This window comes from Hesperophylax consimilis, chromosome 13 (assembly GCF_061612785.1).
Source record: "Hesperophylax consimilis isolate HC1 chromosome 13, BYU_Hcon_1.0, whole genome shotgun sequence".
Classification (NCBI taxonomy): domain Eukaryota; kingdom Metazoa; phylum Arthropoda; class Insecta; order Trichoptera; family Limnephilidae; genus Hesperophylax; species Hesperophylax consimilis.
Genome location: NC_142848.1, coordinates 32,893,933 through 32,913,785, shown reverse-complemented (window position 1 = coordinate 32,913,785; position 19,853 = coordinate 32,893,933). Strand labels below are relative to the sequence as shown.

Sequence of the window (19,853 nt, the reverse complement as noted above, 5' to 3'; positions counted from 1 at the left end):
TGGTCCAACAGACCAAACAGACAAGTATGCAATTTTTCTCAAAAAGCATTTATTTGTACGATACAAGTGAAAAAAAAAATTGAGAAATTATTTTTTATTTGTTTTCAAGACGCAGTTTGTCCACCAAAATTAAACAACATTCCGAGCGTGTTTATCCAACACTTTGTCCTACATCCAAATTAAAAACATGTTTTCTGCGTAATTTTAAATATTTGGAACGAATTTTACATAAAAATTATAATTTCTACCACTTTAAATCATTTTAGTAAGCTTATAATTAAGTTAATTTCATTGTATATGCGTTTTTCGTAAAAAAATCTTTGAAGCGCTATTTCTCCCGATTCACCTTTTTTATCTGCTGGATAAAAATGAACTAGAGCGAAGAACTGTTATTCCGTCATTTAAAAATGTTTTCTAAAAATTACTTAAAATATATATATATGTGTTATGGTTAAGGTTTGTTTTCACGGGTGTAACGTAGTCCTTAAAAGGACTTTTTAACTCCTGACGTTTCGGACAGATCTCACTGTCCATCTTCAGAGGCCTACTCGTACCTAAACTTCTGGACCCAACAGACACGCGAAAGCGTTCAGTTTGAGATAAAACTCAAGATATAAGGCCTCTGAAAATGGACAGTGAAATCTGTACGAAACGTCAGGAGTTAAAAAGTCCTTTTAAGGACTACGTTACGCGGGTAACCGAGAAAATCATTCTACACACAAACAGTCTTAATATTAATTTAATATACGGCGGAGAATGGAAAAGAAACAGACCAATTATAAATGTCCACAGATGGTTGAATTGGTAATATACGACTAAGTATTTAGTGAATGTAGACTAAAATATAAATAATTGTTAATGATAAAGTCCGTGAGAGCCCCTGCCTAAAATATTTCTATCTGCCTAATTCGGTGTTTGAAAAGTTCTCAAAAATTAATATTAAATGCGTTGTGTATTTTCAGGAGTGGTGAAAGCAAATGGTGAGATGATTGTCCCAGATTTAAAGATGTCCAAGAAGAACTACAAAGTGCCGCCACCATTTGTTTCTCAAAATGTTTTCCCCGTCAGCAATATAATGGCATCCAGGTGATTTCATTTCTCTTCTCCTCTTAACTCTTCTGTACCGTACTGTATTTGAAAATACATAGATTTCAGATTTTTTTTCTTTTCTATGTAGAGCTAATAAAAATTATCAGTTTTCATTTTCCAATTGCTGGCATTTGCATGTTATTTTATAAATTGTATTTTTGCTAGCCAGTTTTGGTGAAATTGAAAATTAATTTGGACGACTTTAAGCTATTGTAGTTCAACATTAAAAATATATTTTAATTGATGGAGATAAGATATGTTCACTCGGAAGGAAACCTGAAATTAAAAATTCATAGCTCCCATCACTTAAATGGATTTGGTAATAATTGTCCCTCATTGGAAAATGTTGACCATGTAATTTATCTAGGTGTAAAACTCGAGCAAAATTTAAAATGGACTGATCATATTAACTACTTATATAAAATATTAAATATCTATGTTATTTCTTCAAAACCATCAGGAATATCCTCAGTAAAAAAGTCTTAATAAAGATGAACATGGCTCTTTGCCAATCGCTTGTAAAATTAGATTGTTAATGAAAATTTTAGTTATAAGTTTCTACATATGTAAATATATATTTTATTAAGATAGTAGCTATAGATAAAAGTCTCAGACGTAAGTCACTAGTTTTAAGTCAGTAGTTCAAGTGTTAACTATTTAAAAATATATTTGTACAGCGCCCTTGAGGTGATTTCTCACGAAAACGGCGCTATATAAATTAGTCAAAAATTATTATTACCAGGGGCGGTATAGACTAGGTGCTTAAATACCTACCTACCAGGAACGGTTTAGACTAGGTGCTTAAATACTTACCTACCAGGGGCGGTTCAGACTGGGTGCTTAAATACTTACCTACCAGGAACGGTTTAGACTAGGTGCTTAAATACCTACCTACCAGGAACGGTTTAGACTAGGTGCTTAAATACCTACCTACCAGGAACGGTTTAGACTAGGTGCTTAAATACCTACCTACCAGGGGCGGTTTAGAATTTTCGTGAGCTTGAGTGGTAAGATTGAAAAAGAAAACATTATTGATATAATAGTTTTTTTTATAATCTAGAACTATAAATTGAAATCAAAGGCGTAATTGCGTTTCTCTGTAAAAACAAAAGATTTATTAACAATACGTATTTACAACTCTTAACCATCACATTATCTGTTAACAAAAGATTCACTCACCTGTAAAAACAAAAGAAACAACATTTAAAGCCCTTATTTCAGGTTTCTTAATAATGTGATATATTATATTCAGGTGTAATTAATGAAATAATGATGACCTTTTACTTTTATATCTCGCTTTAGTTCGCAAATGTCAAAGCTGTCAGCCGTGACATCTAGCGGGCCACCAACTAACTTGTCGGTAACGCGGCAAATTCAAACTTAAAGAAAGCACTCCTAAGTGGTTTTCTTTACATCTCCCCCCTAGGGAGAAACATTTGCAAAAGAGAATGTACGCGAATGTTCATTTACTAACAAACACTGGAGACAGTTTTGTAATGTGGTAGAGGTTTGATTCTGCTTTCCTGTGTCCGGCATCAACTTCATAGATTGAATTTGAGATCTTCTTTAAAATTTTGTATGGTCCAATCCGCAATTCCTCCAATTTCTTCCTATTTAGTCGATTTCCGTTTTCCACGTAGACTCTGTCTCCCACTTCTAATTTATATTCTTCCCTGTGCAGGTCGAATATTTTTTTATTATAGTTGTGTGATTTTATTGTGTTCTTAAGAGCTAGTTCCCTATCTCTTTTCAGGTCTTCACTTGTATGTCTTGATTTCAATTCAAGTGGTAGAATATTCACATTTTCGCCTTCCAAGAGGTATTTTGGAGCAAACTTGCTGACTGTGTGTTCTGTTTCGTTATATTTTTCTACACATTTCTGTGCAATCGTAGTCCATGCTGTTTTCTTATCACTTTCATTTATTTTACATCTTATCTTATTCACTAAAGTTTGATTTAGCCTTTCATTCAGCCCGTTTGAAAACGGTGCATCCACAGCAGTGAAAACCATTCTTATGTTCTCCTTCTTCAGAAATTCTTTAAATTCTTTGGAATTTATACCAGGGTATTGATCCGTTAATACCATATCAATGTTGTATCCTTGTGTCACATTTTTTATTAATTTTATAAAATCACTGGAGTTTTGATTTCTTGATGTGACAATATAAGCATATCTTGTGAAATGATCAACCAGAAGATGTAAATATTTCTTTGTTGAGCGTGAACCTCCAAAGCCTCCAATAGTATCAATAGATATAATTTCAAATGGGCGTGTTGCTGGACCTAAATGTGACATTAAACCATATTTTGGCTTCCTCCTTGATTTGTTTTTTATACAAATTTCACATTCATCACAAATTTTTTTAATGTTTTCGATGATATTCTTTGCTGTGTAGAATGGTGTTATTTTATTTGTCATCTGGGTTCTCCCAATGTGGCAGTAAGTATCGTGGACATTCGTTATTAGACTTTTGCTAAGTTTTTCTGACAGTACAATTTTTTTCCTTCTTTTATTCTTTTTGTAGTATATTTCATTCTCCAATATAAGTTTTCCATTTTGTAAGTCTAGATTGATGTGTTGGTCCTTTTTTATATCTTCTAGGTTTATTAAATTTACTACTTTTAAAAAGTCGTCAGTATTTTCATAAGGTTCTAGAACTGGATTTCTGCTTAAACAGTCTGCTTCTTGGTTTGATTTTCCTGGGTTATATTTAATTTTAAATTGATATTGGGATAAATAATACGTCAAATCCCCTAGTTCTTCGTCAGTTCTAGCTTTTATGTTCATATTTTCTAATGGTTTATGATCTGAGTAGACGGTAAATTCTTTTCCCATAAGCCAGTGTTGCCAATATTTCACAGCTTCTTTTATTGCCAGACATTCTAGGTATATTGCTTTCTTCTTTTTTTGAGATTCAGTCAATTTTTTTGAAAAATAAGCAACCGGCTTACTGACCCCGTTTTTTACTTTTTGTTTCAGCACTGCTCCCACTCCTTTGATACTAGCATCCGTGTAAATGCTTATTGGTAGTTCAGGGTCAAAGATATTTAGAAGTGGCTCTGAACATAGCAATGCTTTTATTTTATCAAATGTTTCCTGACATTCTGTGGACCATATGAATTTCACGTCTTTCCGTAATAAATTGTGTAATGGGTCCAGGATAATCGCACTGTGTGGCACAAATTTATGATGAAAATTTATTTTTCCTAGGAATTGGCGTATATTTTTTTTTGTTTCCGGGACTGGAAAGTTTTTGACAGCGGTTAAATAATCTTTCAGAGGTCTAATTGAATTGTTTTCTATTATGTGACCTAAATATTTGGCATAATTTTTTGCAAAAGTACATTTGGAAAATTTTAGTCTAAAACCTTCTATTAGAATTGCCTCCATTAGTCTTGATATATGTAGCATATGTTCTTCAAAAGTTCTTGAAAAAATTAATATGTCGTCTATAAAATTTACTGCAAAACTGGAGAGTTTGTATTTTCTTATGATGTTCCTCAATATTCTTTGAAAAATGGCTGGGGCCGTCCTTAATCCAAACGGGAGACACGTCCATTGAAAATGACCTTCTTGTGTAACAAATGCAGCTTTGTATCTGTCTTGAATTTTCAAAGGAATTGACCAAAATGCGGAGTTTATGTCAAAAGTAGAAAAATATTTACAGTTTACGGTTTTAACCATCAAATCCTCAATCAACGGAAAAGGTTGTGATTGAGGGACGACAATTTTGTTCAATTCTCTGAAATCTATACATAGCCTTGTTTTTTGTTCATCTTCTTTTTTATATGCCATAGTTACTGGAGCAGCAAATGGGCTATAAGATTCCTCAATTAAATTCTTCTCTAATAGTTTTGATATTTGATATTCTATTTGTCTTCTATCTTCCGCTGTGCATCTGTATGGACGTTTGTAACAGTATTTATCCACCATCAAGTCAATATGAGCTTCATAATGTTTTACTGTACCGACGTCATATTTGTCTTTGGCGAAGACTGGTTTGTATTTTTCTATCAATTTATCAATCTCTGATTGTTGATATAAATCTAGATGGTTTATTATCAGTTCAAATCCATCCGTGTTTATATGTTCGTTGAAATTTATTTCACCTTTGTTTATGTTTTTGGTGTTTTGTTCCTCAGAATGTAAAAAAAAACTTTCTTCAATTTTTTCACCTAGTACGTCAGGAATTTTGATATTTGTTATATTTGAAGTATCATTTTTTGAGTAGTTATTGTTTTTTATATCCTTTTCATTTGAGGTCACTTCTTCTGAGTTGTTACATTGTATGATCTTTAATTCTTCGTTTTGCATTAATTTGAAATTTTTGATACAATCCAAACCAATTAGAAAATCGTAATTAAAATGTTCATTATCTACTACAAATATATCCACAATTCTTTCTATATTGTAGATTTTTATTTTTAGTGTTACCATACCTTTTGTTTTCTTCTCACCATTAATAGTCTTCAAGTTAACTATTTGTATATCACTTGTACATGCTCTTGGCTGTATCTTCAATAATTTTGCATTAATCAATGACACATTTGAACCCGAATCGTAAATTCCAGAAACTTTTAAAGTATCATTTAATAGTAACTTGACTTTTATTAATGGTGGCACCTCTAGTTTTTTGGATTCTTCTCATTCAGTTCAATTTCTAATTCAGAGTTATTTACCGTTTTCACAACCGCTTTTTGATTTTTCTCCCTAAACCAGCAATTTTCCTCACGATGGTAACGTTTCCCTTTTTTCTCATTAAAACAGATTCGGCATGGTTTTTTTTCTTCAATTTCTTTATATTTAGCGTCAGAATAAATATTACTCTTTTTTTTTTCATACTTATTCTTCTCAACAAGATGTTCTAATTTTCCTATTTTATTGTAAAGATCTTCCGTTCCTTGTAAGATTTCTCTGTCAATTTTATCAGTCACATAATTAGGTAAGCCAAATGCTATGAGGTCGATAAGTGTCCCAGTATCAATTGATTTCCTTACTTCCAGCAATAATTTTTCTTTTTTTAAAGCATACTCGAGCAACGAACCTGCTTGATATTTAAAGGCAAGTGCATATCTAATGGGTGACCATCCTTTGTTTGCAAACGTATCACAAAAAATTTTCTCCCATGTCTTCCACTCCGATTCCACTGTAAGTTTCATAAGCATGCAGCTGTACCACTCTACAGCGGAGTATTTCAAAAAATTTTTTAAAATTTCAATTTTCTTTTTGTCTTCGTTGATTTGGAAGCGTTCACATTCTTTGTTAAAATCTTCAATCCACTGGTTTGCATTTGAGCTTCTGCCAGTGAATTTACCAATCATAAAATCCTTTGCGATTTTCCCTAAATTTTGAGTTTCAGATTTTGTTTGTTTACCTTCAAGCAATTTCTCCAACAGTTTTTCCAGCGTTTGACTTGATCCAATAGGTATAGACTCAGCATTATTTGTGTTTTCCGTAATTTCTTCTAGGTAAATATCATTAAACTGTAAGTTTTGTTCTGTATCTAAATATATTTTTGACATATCATCCGTCAAGGTTATCCATATTTTCCTTGTTTGATGTCTTTTATTTAATGTTTTTTTTACCTTAGCATAGTTTGGAGTGTTTGTAATTTCTTGGTGTAGATTTGTAGGTTGGGATTCGAGTGGTATTCCAAAAATCCGACCATCAGGTGTAGCGATTGAGGTTATGCATATGACGTTTGATTTTCCATCTGTCGTCGGTCTCACAGCAAAATCAAACCTCAATTTTTCCATGTTTCGTTAAATAATTGCAGTAAATGTTGTTTTATAATAGTTTTTTTTATAATCTAGAACTATAAATTGAAATCAAAGGCGTAATTGCGTTTCTCTGTAAAAACAAAAGATTTATTAACAATACGTATTTACAACTCTTAACCATCACATTATCTGTTAACAAAAGATTCACTCACCTGTAAAAACAAAAGAAACAACATTTAAAGCCCTTATTTCAGGTTTCTTAATAATGTGATATATTATATTCAGGTGTAATTAATGAAATAATGATGACCTTTTACTTTTATATCTCGCTTTAATTCGCAAATGTCATAGCTGTCAGCAGTGACATCTAGCGGGCCACCAACTAACTTGTCAGTAACGTGGCAAATTCAAACTTAAAGAAAGCACTCCTAAGTGGTTTTCTTTACATTGATATAAAATAAACACTTTTTTTTTTATTAAAATTTTTTTATGGAGATTTTTCAGTTTGGGGACGCAGTGCCTGTATCGGTGATTAAATCCAATGTTGTTTTTGAATGACTTTCTTAAAAGAATTGAGTTTGTGAATATTTATTTGTATTATGTATGTACGGGCGTAGACAAATAATTCATCTTAATAACGCATAACTTACAAAAAAGTATTTTTTTCCAAAAATAATTAAATTAGCGTCATCAACGAAAGAGCAGATTATGAATTCTTTAAAGTATTCCCTTAAAATTTATCTTTCTTCTGATCTCTATATTCTTTAACCATTACTTTTTTATTTTACTTTTTGATGAATAGCAGTATTTCTTTATTGATTCAAAAATTTACTATTAAAAAATATCCTAACTATTGTGTTGTCCGCAGATTGATACCGATTACTAATCACAATATGGTTAACCACTTTGGAGGATCTATCTTGCCCGACTCGGGTACCGACAGCATCTTCAAGCCGAGTCCGTCAACAAGTTACTTCAACAAGTCCCGCTTCATCAATCCCAACTTCCAACATCCCAACTCCGGAAGCAGCCACACGGCGGCTCGTCCGTCTGTTCGCCAGCCGTACGCCGTGGGCAGGTATGGGCCGCTCAAGCCACCCGACCGCATGCGGCCCACCGCGATGGCCAACATGGCGTTCCAGAACATTCAGATTAGCAACATAACGAGCGCCACTTCCAGCCAGCCTCCTAACCCCAATCAGAAAAAGAAAAGGTAAATAGCGATGCCTTAGTTAGTTTATATTTTAACTCATCTAATTTTTCTAGGCTAATTTAGCAAGGCTAGCAGTCCACAATGGAGTGCTATGCCTATCACAATGTATGGCGGTGAGGCATCGAACGGGCAGAGAAAGGATTGAATGCTGTTGAAATGAGATTCCTGAGGTGTATGTGTGCCGATTCCACCATGCAATACTAGATTTATTTCAGTGCTTAAATTCTGGGACTAACTACCATTCGTATTCCTCACTGTTCAGAATACTTATGGAGGGAAATAATTATACAGAATCAGTGGACATCCTTAATTTATCACTTAAGATTGTTACTAAGACAATTAAGTTATGTATAATGAATACTGTACAATTTTTACTACATATTCATATCATATGAATAATAAAAATTGTACAGTTCCTCATGGAAGCGATGGCATGGTTAATCAATAACATCACAGCAGTGCTGCCAAGGTCTGGTATCTGTGAGAGGATATTGTGTCAGCGCTTTGTTAGCAGCAGACACACACCTGGACGGATGACGAACCTCGTGCTGGCACTGTTGTTGGACGCGGTGGACTCTTTCGCTGCAGCAGCTGGACCAGTTTCCTCACCACCTGGGATTCTTGCTGCAGAGTCTCCATCTTCTATCTTCGTGTCACCTGTTTCTGTACTTCATTTTACTTAACTTAAATTCAGTTTATTTTTGTAATATTTATATTTTTGTAATACCTGCATCAACTGTAAAGCGCCCCTGAGGTGATATCTCACAAAAGCGGCGCTATACAAATTGTCCAATAAATAAATAAATAAACTTGGGACGGCCATGTCAAGAGTCAGAATAACAGAAGAGTACATAATATGTTATAAGATGATGTGATGTGAATTAGGCAAAGAGTGTGTGCTGAGATGGAGTTGTGTGGCAGTCCACTCTCTCTGCCTAATCCTAATATGTAACTATGTAATAGGACTTGGCTACTCAAACTTTTTTGACTCGTCCACACATTCTTCATTTTACCCACAGAATTTTTCAAAAAACATTAACCCTTAACCTGTAGGAGGCGACAAAAATATTCAATAAATAAAAAACATTTTTGTTAAGGCCAACATAAAGACAGTACTTTACTTGATATAGTTAAATTTTGATGTTTGTCTTTAACAAACACAGTAGAAGTAATATCCAAAGGCAAACTGAATGTGTAAGGTCGACACTGCGATTGCAGTGCTTCGAGCAGTGCGTGGGCACAATTCTTCAACACTGCAAATGCAGGGCTCCGGCTCCTAAGGGTTAAAGCCACATTATTTGGGAATGTTACTTTTCAGTGGTTTCGTATAGGATAGTCTTCGAAGTACAACATTTTAGAGTAATTATTGCTGTTTAAGGCATTTTTAATACTAAAAACTAAATTTGTTAAAAAAAAATATAGGTTATTTCGAGAAATCTGTAGATGAAATTACTCAACCCTCAAATAGCTCACTTACAAATAGCATTGCAATATTTGACATCAAAATTTGGAAAAACAAATAACAACTTTCTAATAAAACGCCAAGTAAATGGTTATGATGAAATATAATTTGTCTTCACGGTCTATTACAATAATAACATCCAATAAGGAGTAAGGTTATATCGTACATTGCGCAGCTTAAAATCCCAGCCGTTGGCTCTGGTAGTTCGGACCGTGGGCTGCCACTTCTCGCGTATCCAGCAGGTCCAGTCAATCCACTCTTTACCGGCCGATATGCACGACAACTGGAGTAGTTTCCCTGTTAGCGCACCTCTGGCGGCATAAGAGCGAACCAAATTAGTGTGGCGCCAATATTTAAATATGCAGCTAACAACATAAACTTCAAGACTTTTTAATTAGTTTTATGAATCTGTAAATATTCGTCTGTATCGTCTCCTGTAAAATTTTCTTTTTGTGGCTTGAAGCGTTTTACTAAACCACAGTCGATATTGATTCTGACACAAAACTATTATAATTTACAAATTATTTTGCAGGAAGAAGAAAGTACTGCGATACTTCCCGACTGACAAAGCCAGCACCTCCAGCGGTCCAGTGATGGACCTGACCTCGCTCCCCGACACTCCAGACAAAGACAAACCCCCTGGGAGGCGAAGAAGCTCCTCCGCGAAGAAGTCCAGCAAGAGGACTCCCGGTAAAACGCCAAAGAAAGCCACTCCTCGGCGATCATCCGTTGAGAATAAGTCCTCACTGAAGAATCTGAAGCGCAATTCCACCAAGAAGCTGGACTTTGATGAAGACTCTGACTGCGTGATCTCCGGCGAAAGCAGCTCCAGATGTGACAATTCCCAGGAGGCTATTCTTCGGGACCAGTCCAACGGTAATTATAATTACTTTATCAATGGGCTTCTTTATAAACTTTAGAGTAAATTTTAACGAAATGCTAATATTTTTCTGTGTAGAGAAATTACTAAAATCTAAGGAGCACCATTTCATTCGCTTAGATATTAAATATTAACACACTTCAGTCGGGAAAGATAGTTTTACCTGTTCGGTCGATTGATACTTAACGGCGGGAAGGGTAGTTCTACCTTTTGCGCCGGCCTCATTTCAATAGCAGAAAAGATGGAATTATTCCATGTTTTTATATGAATATCATATACTATATATAATATCATATATTTGTAAAGGTCCCAATTATAAGTACATAATTATCGAATCGTAATGCAAGTCTTCTTTTTATATTTATCTTCGTGCCTTTTGTTTACATATTTCAACAAAAGGATAGTATGTAATTTGTTATTGTAATAATTCAATTCCTAGAATGAGGGTTTTTTATGACCATGAAACCCGATTCAAATCTCTATCTCTGTTCCGCCCCATTCAACTCCTTTGTGCAAGCAAGTGAGAGATGTCGGGCGTATTTAAAGAAAGCAGGTATGGGCAAATACTGATAGGCGGACCGTAATAAACATATTACAAGTTTAATTGAGTTGCATTTCAAATAATATTCGATTTTCGTTTAGTACTTTTGTAGCTTGGGTATGCTGAGTTACTATGTAGAAATTTTTATTAGAATATTTTTATTATTTTCGAAGATTTAACGATTTAAAACAAATTAAAAAAATTCACACAGTACATTTATATTTGCACAGAAACAGCGTAACGCCAGCGCAAAAAATACCCGCCAGAAATGTGTTAAAACAGTAACGTTGGCATGAAACATTAAAACATGTTTATTTTTGTTTCATTTTTTTGCATGAAGATTTTTCAGTTTGGGGAGGATAATAAAAATACCCGCAAAAACATCCATAATGTTGTATTTTTCAATTTTACCTCTGTAGCTCACGAAAAGTCTAGAACCGCCCCTAAAGAGTACTCCACAAAAATATGTATTATAGGTATTTCGGCGAATGATAATGTGACCACTGTACTCCCACAGATGCATTGCTTGCATACAACACATTTCAAACTTGTTATTCGACTTCGGAAAAGTTCTTCCAAGTTCATATTTGGATATTTTTGTTCAAAATTTTTATTATAAAAATTCTACCTAATGAAATGATATATCTACCATCTCTAATTTGACATTTGTTTAATATTGTTTTATTTTATTTTCTCTGTTTGCAGAATCTACGCCAGTGTTTACCATAGAACTATTTGATTGAGATACAATTAGTTTTTTTTTAAATAAAAAATTGCCATTGATGCTAAATTTAAGAGGAGTATTTCTCCATTTAGTTATAAGAAAGAAGACCGCCGATGACCATTCATTTCTGCGGAAGTCATATTGCAAACTCCACTTAACATATAATCCATACAAGTGTGATCTAAATTGAGTTGACAGACCAGGTCTGAATAGCCAGGTACTCATGAATCCCGTCAGCGGCAAAACAATCCCCAATCCAACAATTGAGGCTGCCATAGTGGGCACTCGGGACTCTTGTGCGGTGTTCACATAAAATTATTTAATTAAAGAAAGCTGAAGTCGCCAATTTACATACGACCTTTTGACTCCTAGTCCTCATAAGGTCAAATGAAATTGATTGTTTGATGAAGAAAGAATTTCACCAAAAGTAAGGAAAAATTGGATCTAATTCTGGCACACGGACACGTCCACAGCACACTTCTATCGGTCTATTTCAGTTAGAATATTATGTGAAGATGAATCCGCAATGTCAATATTTAGTACTAATCTGTAAATACTAAAAATGTTATTATGGAGAGTAAAATAAATATATAATTTCATCACACAAGAAACACACAAAGCCTCTTTAAAAAAGTTATAATACATAATTTTGTTTATTACTGTAATTTCACACAACTATTGTCCAAACACCCACGGCGCATTAAAACACTGATATATGAAACATGAGCGACATTGAGTGAAAAGTTTATACACTAAGGATGGGATGTTTCAGAGAATTTGAATAATTCATCAAATTTCAAAGTTAATTGAGCAAGTCAGCTAAGGCGATGCACTACGTAGTAATGCAAAATCAAGAAATGTTTCAGATGCTTTAATTAAATACTGCGAGTAGAATACATCCTGGCCTCTGAAATAATCGAGTATTTTTTAGATAAGTCTTTTTATAAGCCCAGAAAAAATAATGTATAAGGCCTATGAAAACTGCTTTAAAGTTCAAAATCTCCTACTTACGAACCCATTTTCGGTTATGGTTTTATTGTATAATGTGGAAAATTAAGTAATTTATAAAATGATCGAAAAACATTTAAATATTTGTGCCTGAACATCAACAAAATAAAATAAAAGGCACTTTTTGGCCATGTTTTTTTCTTGCATAAATCAAAACAGGTGGATGGTGTTAAACGGGAATTTAAGATGGCGTAGATACGTAAGGTGTGTTATTGATAGCGGCTCGATTCAAAATATTACACGACGTAGTGCATCGCCTTAAGCAGAACTTGTTCTGCAAAAGATTTTTACAAGTTTTGTTTTTATTACAGTTCTGTCAAGCAACTAGCCTATAATGATATAATAACAGAACTTGAATAGGACTTCCACAGAACCCGAAAATGAACGTTGAAATTTGATGAGTTGTTCAAATTCTCCGAAACAACCCGTCCTAAATGAAAGAGCAAAGATTTGTATTGCTTATTGTTTGCGAACACTTTTGTCTCTGCCTTGTTTGTTCACTTGTCAACAGTCATTGTGGGTGACTTATTGCATATAATCTCATCAGCTGGTAATTAACTTCTCCCAATTATTGATCTTTTATTGATTTATTAACTCCACTTTTTACGACCGTGTTTGGCGCTTTCGCACATGTGTGAGCTCCAATACCGTCTATGCTGGAGCTTTTTTACGATTTTCCGTGGTTTTGTACAGAAAAGTAATTTTGGCTGATAAAGGCGTTTTCAATACTAAAAACTAAATTTAGGCGTAATGTTATTTCGAAAAAAACAGCCGAAATTACTCAACTTTCGTGTTTATCGTCTCCTATAAATTTTTAATTTTGTGGCTTGAAGGATTTTATCAAACCAGTCAATATTTTAATGATTAGATATATTATCTATTAAACAGAAAACAATTAAATAAAAGTGGTTTGTAGGCCGGGTATTTGAGCAAAATTCATCAAATATTTCCATTTTTGCAACGTCATTTTACGAAAATGAATTTTGACATTCATAGACAATTTATTTATTTATTTATAGAGACCACATTCTTGAAATAAAAAAGTAGAATCTACTGTGACACAAGCAAGCGATTCTGATTTTGTCCTCGATACAGTTTTCAAAGCATAAAGATTAAAAATTCCAGCACAATGATACTAGAACGATCTCACCACTCGTTAGAACATATTTTAGAAGCTATAGTGAAAAATAAAAAATGGAATGATTTTGGACTATAGTTATGTGAAATTACGGCATGTATTTTAAAATGGTTTTTTTATTTTTTTTAAACATAGGTCCTCTTGTATTAGGAACATGACCGAGAAAACCTATTTTTGTTTTATACAGAACCTTTGTGGATGTATTAAATTATATTTTAATTTGATGTGAATGTGTCTTTATATTATTTGAAAACCTTTATTATTATTATCTAGCGTTACTAATTTCTCAAAGTTTTATTTCAATTGTGTTAATTTTAATTTGATCTGTCAATTTTCATCATTTGCTTTCTAATGAAGTTGGCAGTGGAATTTATTGTAAATGTGGTTACATAGAACATATTCATACAAGGCTTCAGCAATTTATATTGAAGTATGTTTATTTTATTAGCCACTCGAGCGATGTCTACCCAGATTTGGGTAGATGATTTTTATAATTTTAACTTTTTTTTTAAGTATTTTTTTTGTACAACCTTAAAATATGGGAGAAAATGTGAAATCTAGGTGATTTGTTGGCTAGAAACTGCAGTAATCAATTCATATGCGTATTAATATTTGGAGGTAAGAAATTATTATTATTTAAATCGAGTAGATGAATTAAAAAACAAACACCTGGAAATTTCCATCGCTCGAGTGGCTAAACAAACTTTTAAATGTAATGTTTGTTTTTAATTTGGTTATGACAGAAGATACATATTATTATTTGAATATGGGATAATATTTCTATTGTTTATGGTATTCGTAATAAAGATACATCACCAATTTTAACAAAATGCAATTTTATTTCTTGGTTATAATTTTTTAACATAATCCTTAATTTCAAGGCTTTTAATTTTGGGATATGAGAATGAGAGACAAAATAATAAAGGGAATGGAAAGGGGATGGTAATAATATGCGTGGTACAGATTATTACCACATATTCAAAGGCAAAAAATCTTTATTTTAATTTGAAATCAGAAAGGCCTCAAATTTTAGGAAGACGAGGAAAATTGGGAACTTTCTTAAAATTTTGAATCTTGTTGTAAATATAAATAAATGGATATCAAGCAACATTTCGATTATGAATGTGATGGGATTTAATGAAAATATTATTCGAAAGCTCAATGGCTGATTTTTAGACTCAGAGCCAAATCGCATATGGGTTTTTTTTTTTTTTAAAGGAAAAAGAATCTCATAAATATATTATACACATGTTCTTATGCTTTTATTTATTTATAATATATTACAAGCAGCAATATTAATAGGAGAAAAACAGAAAATAACCTAGTCTTTGATAAAGGGTTTATAAAACTTAATAACAAAAATAGTTTTTGAAATAAATAATTAGTACCTAGACCTGAAAATTTCACATTTGCAATAATGCAAATTTTTAAACAAAATTAGTAATTTTAATGCGAATTTTTCAATTTTCATAAGAATAATGTGAAACTCACAATTTTTAGACAAATAAATGCGAATTTGCTACAAAATACTAAAAAGTTAACATTACGTCACATTTTTGCAAAATATAATGCAAATTTCACCAAAAATAATTCGAACTTCATCTAAAAATAATGTGATATTTTCAGGTCCCTAATAATTAGGCAGACAAGGAACGGGATAGATAAATTTATTACAAATAAGTTTATGCTCTAAGGTATTTTATTTAGTCATTGATTTATGTCAATTGTCAACCACAAATTTGACTAGGAATGACTCCAATGTAAACGATTTGACTTCAATTGAATAAGTCTGAATAATTTGTCTCGATTTGAATTAAATTAACCTCTTCACAGTGTATCAAATTTTTATATCATGATAAGTTTGAAGACAATCAAACATTTTTATGTTAAAATAAAATCTAATGTTAAATAAGAACTCTAGTGTCATTTAATGTGAACAATGAATATATTGAAGTTACCTAAATCTATCTACCCCTCTCCCCCTCGTATAATATCAAACAATCAGAGCACAAGGTCATGTATTACTTCTTCAATAATAGGACCTTCATAAATGCCAAAGAAACTTAAATCAAAATAATAAAGGATTTATACGCTTAAAATAAACATAAATACATAATACTATAACATTTTCTCAATACAGCAGTGATTATATTTAAAATAGCACAAGTCATCATTCAAAAGGTTTAAATATTATAATGTCTTTATGATGACAGTTTGAATCATGGACCTAATAAGCCCTGGATGGAATTATTCGAGACAAATTTAAAGCGGAGGCAAAAGTGAGGGAGAAAGATGTGTGAAAAATGCCAAAACCTACATAATTTTTTTAATGACATCTCATTCCGTCTCATCAAATACCCAAAAAAAATCATTGCATTAACAATACAAAATTAAAATAGTTCATTATATACCACTTTGTGTACAAATCATTTCAAAAGTTTGACATACAAGATGGCTGCCAGACTGCTCATACAAAATTGCCCTAACACTCTGTCCAGGGCTTAGGTTCATGATTTTAATAATACAATAAAATTCAGATGTTTATCTTATCTGTAGTGTTGCCACTGAAAATATTGGGGATACAAGTGCAAAAAAAACAATTTTCGTTCTTTAGTTCCTGTTTTAACCACTTGCACAATTAAATTTGTAACAGATTTTCTGAAAAAATTCAGATTTAAGATGTTTGCAAACATAACAAAAAAATTTAGAATGTTACATAACGACGTGTATCTTTACATAAAACTTTTAACTGAGGGAAAACGCGTGTTTAGTTTAGTCTTATACATTCACAGTTCATCGCCGCATTTAATATGTCTTCAATGAACCTAAATAAGGGATCTAATTCTCACTCAAATGCATTCCAAATAAATATTGTATTACTTAACTTCGAAACAAGGTAATCCCACCACTAATGGATTTCTATTTGATTTTTACTCATCGATGATAAAATATATCATCATTCGACATAGGTAAAAGACATGAAAAAAATTGTTCAAGAGAGAGAAAAAAATCATGACACATGTGGTATTGTCCTAGGAAATCTCATATGCGGAGTTACATATTGTTCAAATGATGATTTTAACAAATATTCGGGATTCTGTCTCGGAAAAAATGATCACTAATCAAATTGTCACTTGATTTGTGATCGAAATAGCACTTTTGTAAAAAGTCTCACATTACCGACGTGCCGAACGATAATATGTTAGAAGGAATATAAATAATCTTTGTAAATATTTTTAAGAAAGCTTTATAAACAAAGGGCAGCTGTTCTAGTGACTTGACGCTTGAACCGTGAACGACTTAAAGTGATGGGTGTTTTTTCTTTTACATTAACTCCACACAGAAGGCCCTGAGGAAAATAATTACCATCAGGGCCTATGTCATATTTGGGGATGCTGTGTGAAGGATCTTTTTGCAGGGATGCTGTGTAGAGGTTGTGTGTACAGATGTTCGACTAATTAACAATGTGTTTCCACAAATTCTAGATATTAGTGTAAAGATAACATAAATAGTTATATATTTTTAAGTATTATTTTTTGATTATAACAAGAATATCAACACATATTATTATAGTAAATCTCAATTCATAACATTTTCAAAATTGACACGGACCAAAATACCTTTGTTCTCTTATGACTAGACTAAAGTAGTTCAGTGGAGCGGCCAACTTATCATTTTTTATTTATTTATTCACTTGACGGCCTTATGAAGCTTGTTCTTGTTGAAGGAACAGATGGAGTCCAGGAATGCAGAGCGGCTGGGGTCCGAAGTGGAGGGTGACAGCGCGGAGGCCTTGGAGGCCGGAGATTCTTCTACTGGAATAACAAAATAAAACAGAACTTGGAAACCGACATTGATACTAACAGCCGTTGTTCCCAACTTTTCAATCAATCAATCTGAGGCCCCGATCAGGCAAGTGGTTTGTAGAGCTACGCTCTATTTGCCTGTTTCCAAACATTTTTAACATTGATCATCTTGAGTGGCACTGCCCTCTTTCATAGACAATAAAATTACATCAAAATAAAAACTTTCAATGTTCAATTAATATAGATGAGTTAATTATGGTATTTATTAATAATACACATTATTTCTTTTAAATACTGTGATAGATAAACCAACATTTTATATGTTTTAATATATGTAAATATATTAAAAATAAAGCCTAAGCTTGACTTTTTTTAATGCAGCAAGAGTACATTAAATTTGATGTTTTTTCCGTGTGTTTGCACAAAACCAGGCAACATGGACAACTAAAACAAACAAAAACTTAGCAAGAACTTCACGCAATGAGGAAATAAAGATTTTCAAGTTTATAATATCAACCGACATTCAAAACGGCATTTTTTGCATTAGAAAACGGTTAAATTCTGTCATTCAATATTTGGCTGTCGCTGAATGTGTTTGTGTTGCCTGATATTTTCGACCATTACATCCGCCCATTCCACTATATCTATTATATATCTTAAATATCTCCACTGTCCATATTAATCTGATCTGATGTGTAGTTATGAATTTGAGCAGTGTTGAGCCAACATTTCGGCTCAATAGTTGATCAGAAGGATTGGGAACAACGGTAATTAGTTAACAGCAGTTTAACTAAAGTCCAGTGTTCATCAAAGACCAAATCACGCACAAGCTGTTGACAGGTTTGAGCATGCAATCAATTGCAAAAACTGTGTGGGTGAATGATGTTGAGATTGAGTTTTTCATTGAGTTAAAGTTTTTGACAATTGTTATGGCTGATATAACAGCATATTTTCTAATAGAGTTTATAAAAAAATTATCAGCACTTTGAGGCTTCGAATGAAATCATACAACATGGCATTCAGAATTTATGTACAGTGTTGTGTTATTTGCTTAAATAAGTTTTATTAATTATTAACCTATTATGGGCGGCGTGGGACTAGAGGCGGTGCTGAGTGTACTGGCCGCACTTCCCGAGCGCTCGCTGGGCCCGCTCATGCTCAGCGGCGAGAACCCATTCAGCGACGACTGGCTATGAGATATCATCGCATTTTCCTTGTTCTTCTGTAATTGATACAATTATCATTCATTTATAATATAGTCAGAAACTCCAATTAACAGTGAGATAAGAGTTCTTGCTGTTTGTTTCGTAAAGAGCACCCATTTTAAAATAGGAACAAAATTACTACTGCGTCATTCTTCAATGTGCTCGCCTAACGTAATGTGTAGTTTATTGTGTGTTTTCTTTATTTTTTATTGTAAAAACCACTTATTTAGCTTTATGGAAAATATAATAAAACATCAAGAATATCTTCATATTTCTTTAAAATTATTTTTTTATAACACGAGATAGAAAACACATTTCTCTGAATATAGGTAGCTATCCTGTGGAAACTACTTATGGTAGATTACTACATCTTGTAAGACGGTACAATTTAGAAAAACATCACGTTGCAAGAAGCAAGTAAATTATTACAAAAATAGAATCACGGCGAGCCACACAAAAATTTAGCGTTGAAACAAACAAATCATTATGACTTTTGAAAAAAATTTGCTAATTTAATGTCACTTCCTTCAGTTTCACAACATTCATCAATTTTATCCGGACACTGGGGAAAATTAAACAAAACCGTGAAAGACTTACTGATTTCCTTTTTTTTTTTCTTAATTCTTCTTCAGACGACAAAATCTCTTGAATCCGCAACCGTCGTCGGTCGGCCCGAACCTAAAAAATAAATAAATTAATGATTTTATCCAATTAGATATTACTTGTTAATGATATAATTTCTTGTGAATTGTCCGTCCATCTTACCTGTTTTTGGTCAAACTTTAGCCTACTTTCTATGCAAGCCGAGACGGCCTTCAAGTGCTCCTTGGTCTGCATAGAGAACTTGAGGTGGCAGTTCTTCATGAGCTCCGAGAGCTCCCCGTTGATGATGGAGGGGGCGTAGGAGAAGAATGGGTGCAGCAGGAGAGAGTCGATGGTGGGCAGGCCTCGTTTGCAGGCAGAACTCGACAGAATCATTTGCAGGACAGAAACTGAAATAAGCAATCAGACAACATGCGGAAAACATTTTTTGCTAGCTTACTCTAAAATTGATACTAACTCTACT

The 19,853-nt window shown here is 33.0% G+C and overlaps 2 protein-coding genes across 3 annotated transcripts in view; one reads left to right on the top strand and one right to left on the bottom strand.

The window, feature by feature from the left end:
* Positions 1-11,749, top strand: part of LOC149418836 (uncharacterized) — a 32,391-nt gene extending 20,642 nt beyond the window's left edge. The window contains exons 13-16 of the mRNA XM_089639028.1: positions 963-1,086; positions 7,679-8,023; positions 10,018-10,361; positions 11,612-11,749. Coding sequence (XP_089495154.1) covers positions 963-1,086; positions 7,679-8,023; positions 10,018-10,361; positions 11,612-11,649 — 851 coding nt within the window. The 3' untranslated portion in view covers positions 11,650-11,749. The remainder of the gene's footprint in view (positions 1-962; positions 1,087-7,678; positions 8,024-10,017; positions 10,362-11,611) is intronic.
* Positions 11,750-17,453: 5,704 nt separating this feature from the next.
* Positions 17,454-19,853, bottom strand: part of LOC149418835 (PX domain-containing protein kinase-like protein) — a 29,665-nt gene continuing 27,265 nt past the window's right edge. The window contains exons 8-11 of one of the 2 annotated variants that reach the window (XM_089639029.1): positions 19,553-19,779; positions 19,385-19,465; positions 18,660-18,804; positions 17,454-17,591 (exon numbers count right to left, since the gene is read on the bottom strand). In XM_089639029.1, the coding sequence (XP_089495155.1) occupies positions 17,467-17,591; positions 18,660-18,804; positions 19,385-19,465; positions 19,553-19,779 (578 nt within the window). In that variant the 3' untranslated portion in view covers positions 17,454-17,466. The remainder of the gene's footprint in view (positions 17,592-18,659; positions 18,805-19,384; positions 19,466-19,552; positions 19,780-19,853) is intronic. The other variant, XM_089639030.1, reaches the window with a different exon arrangement.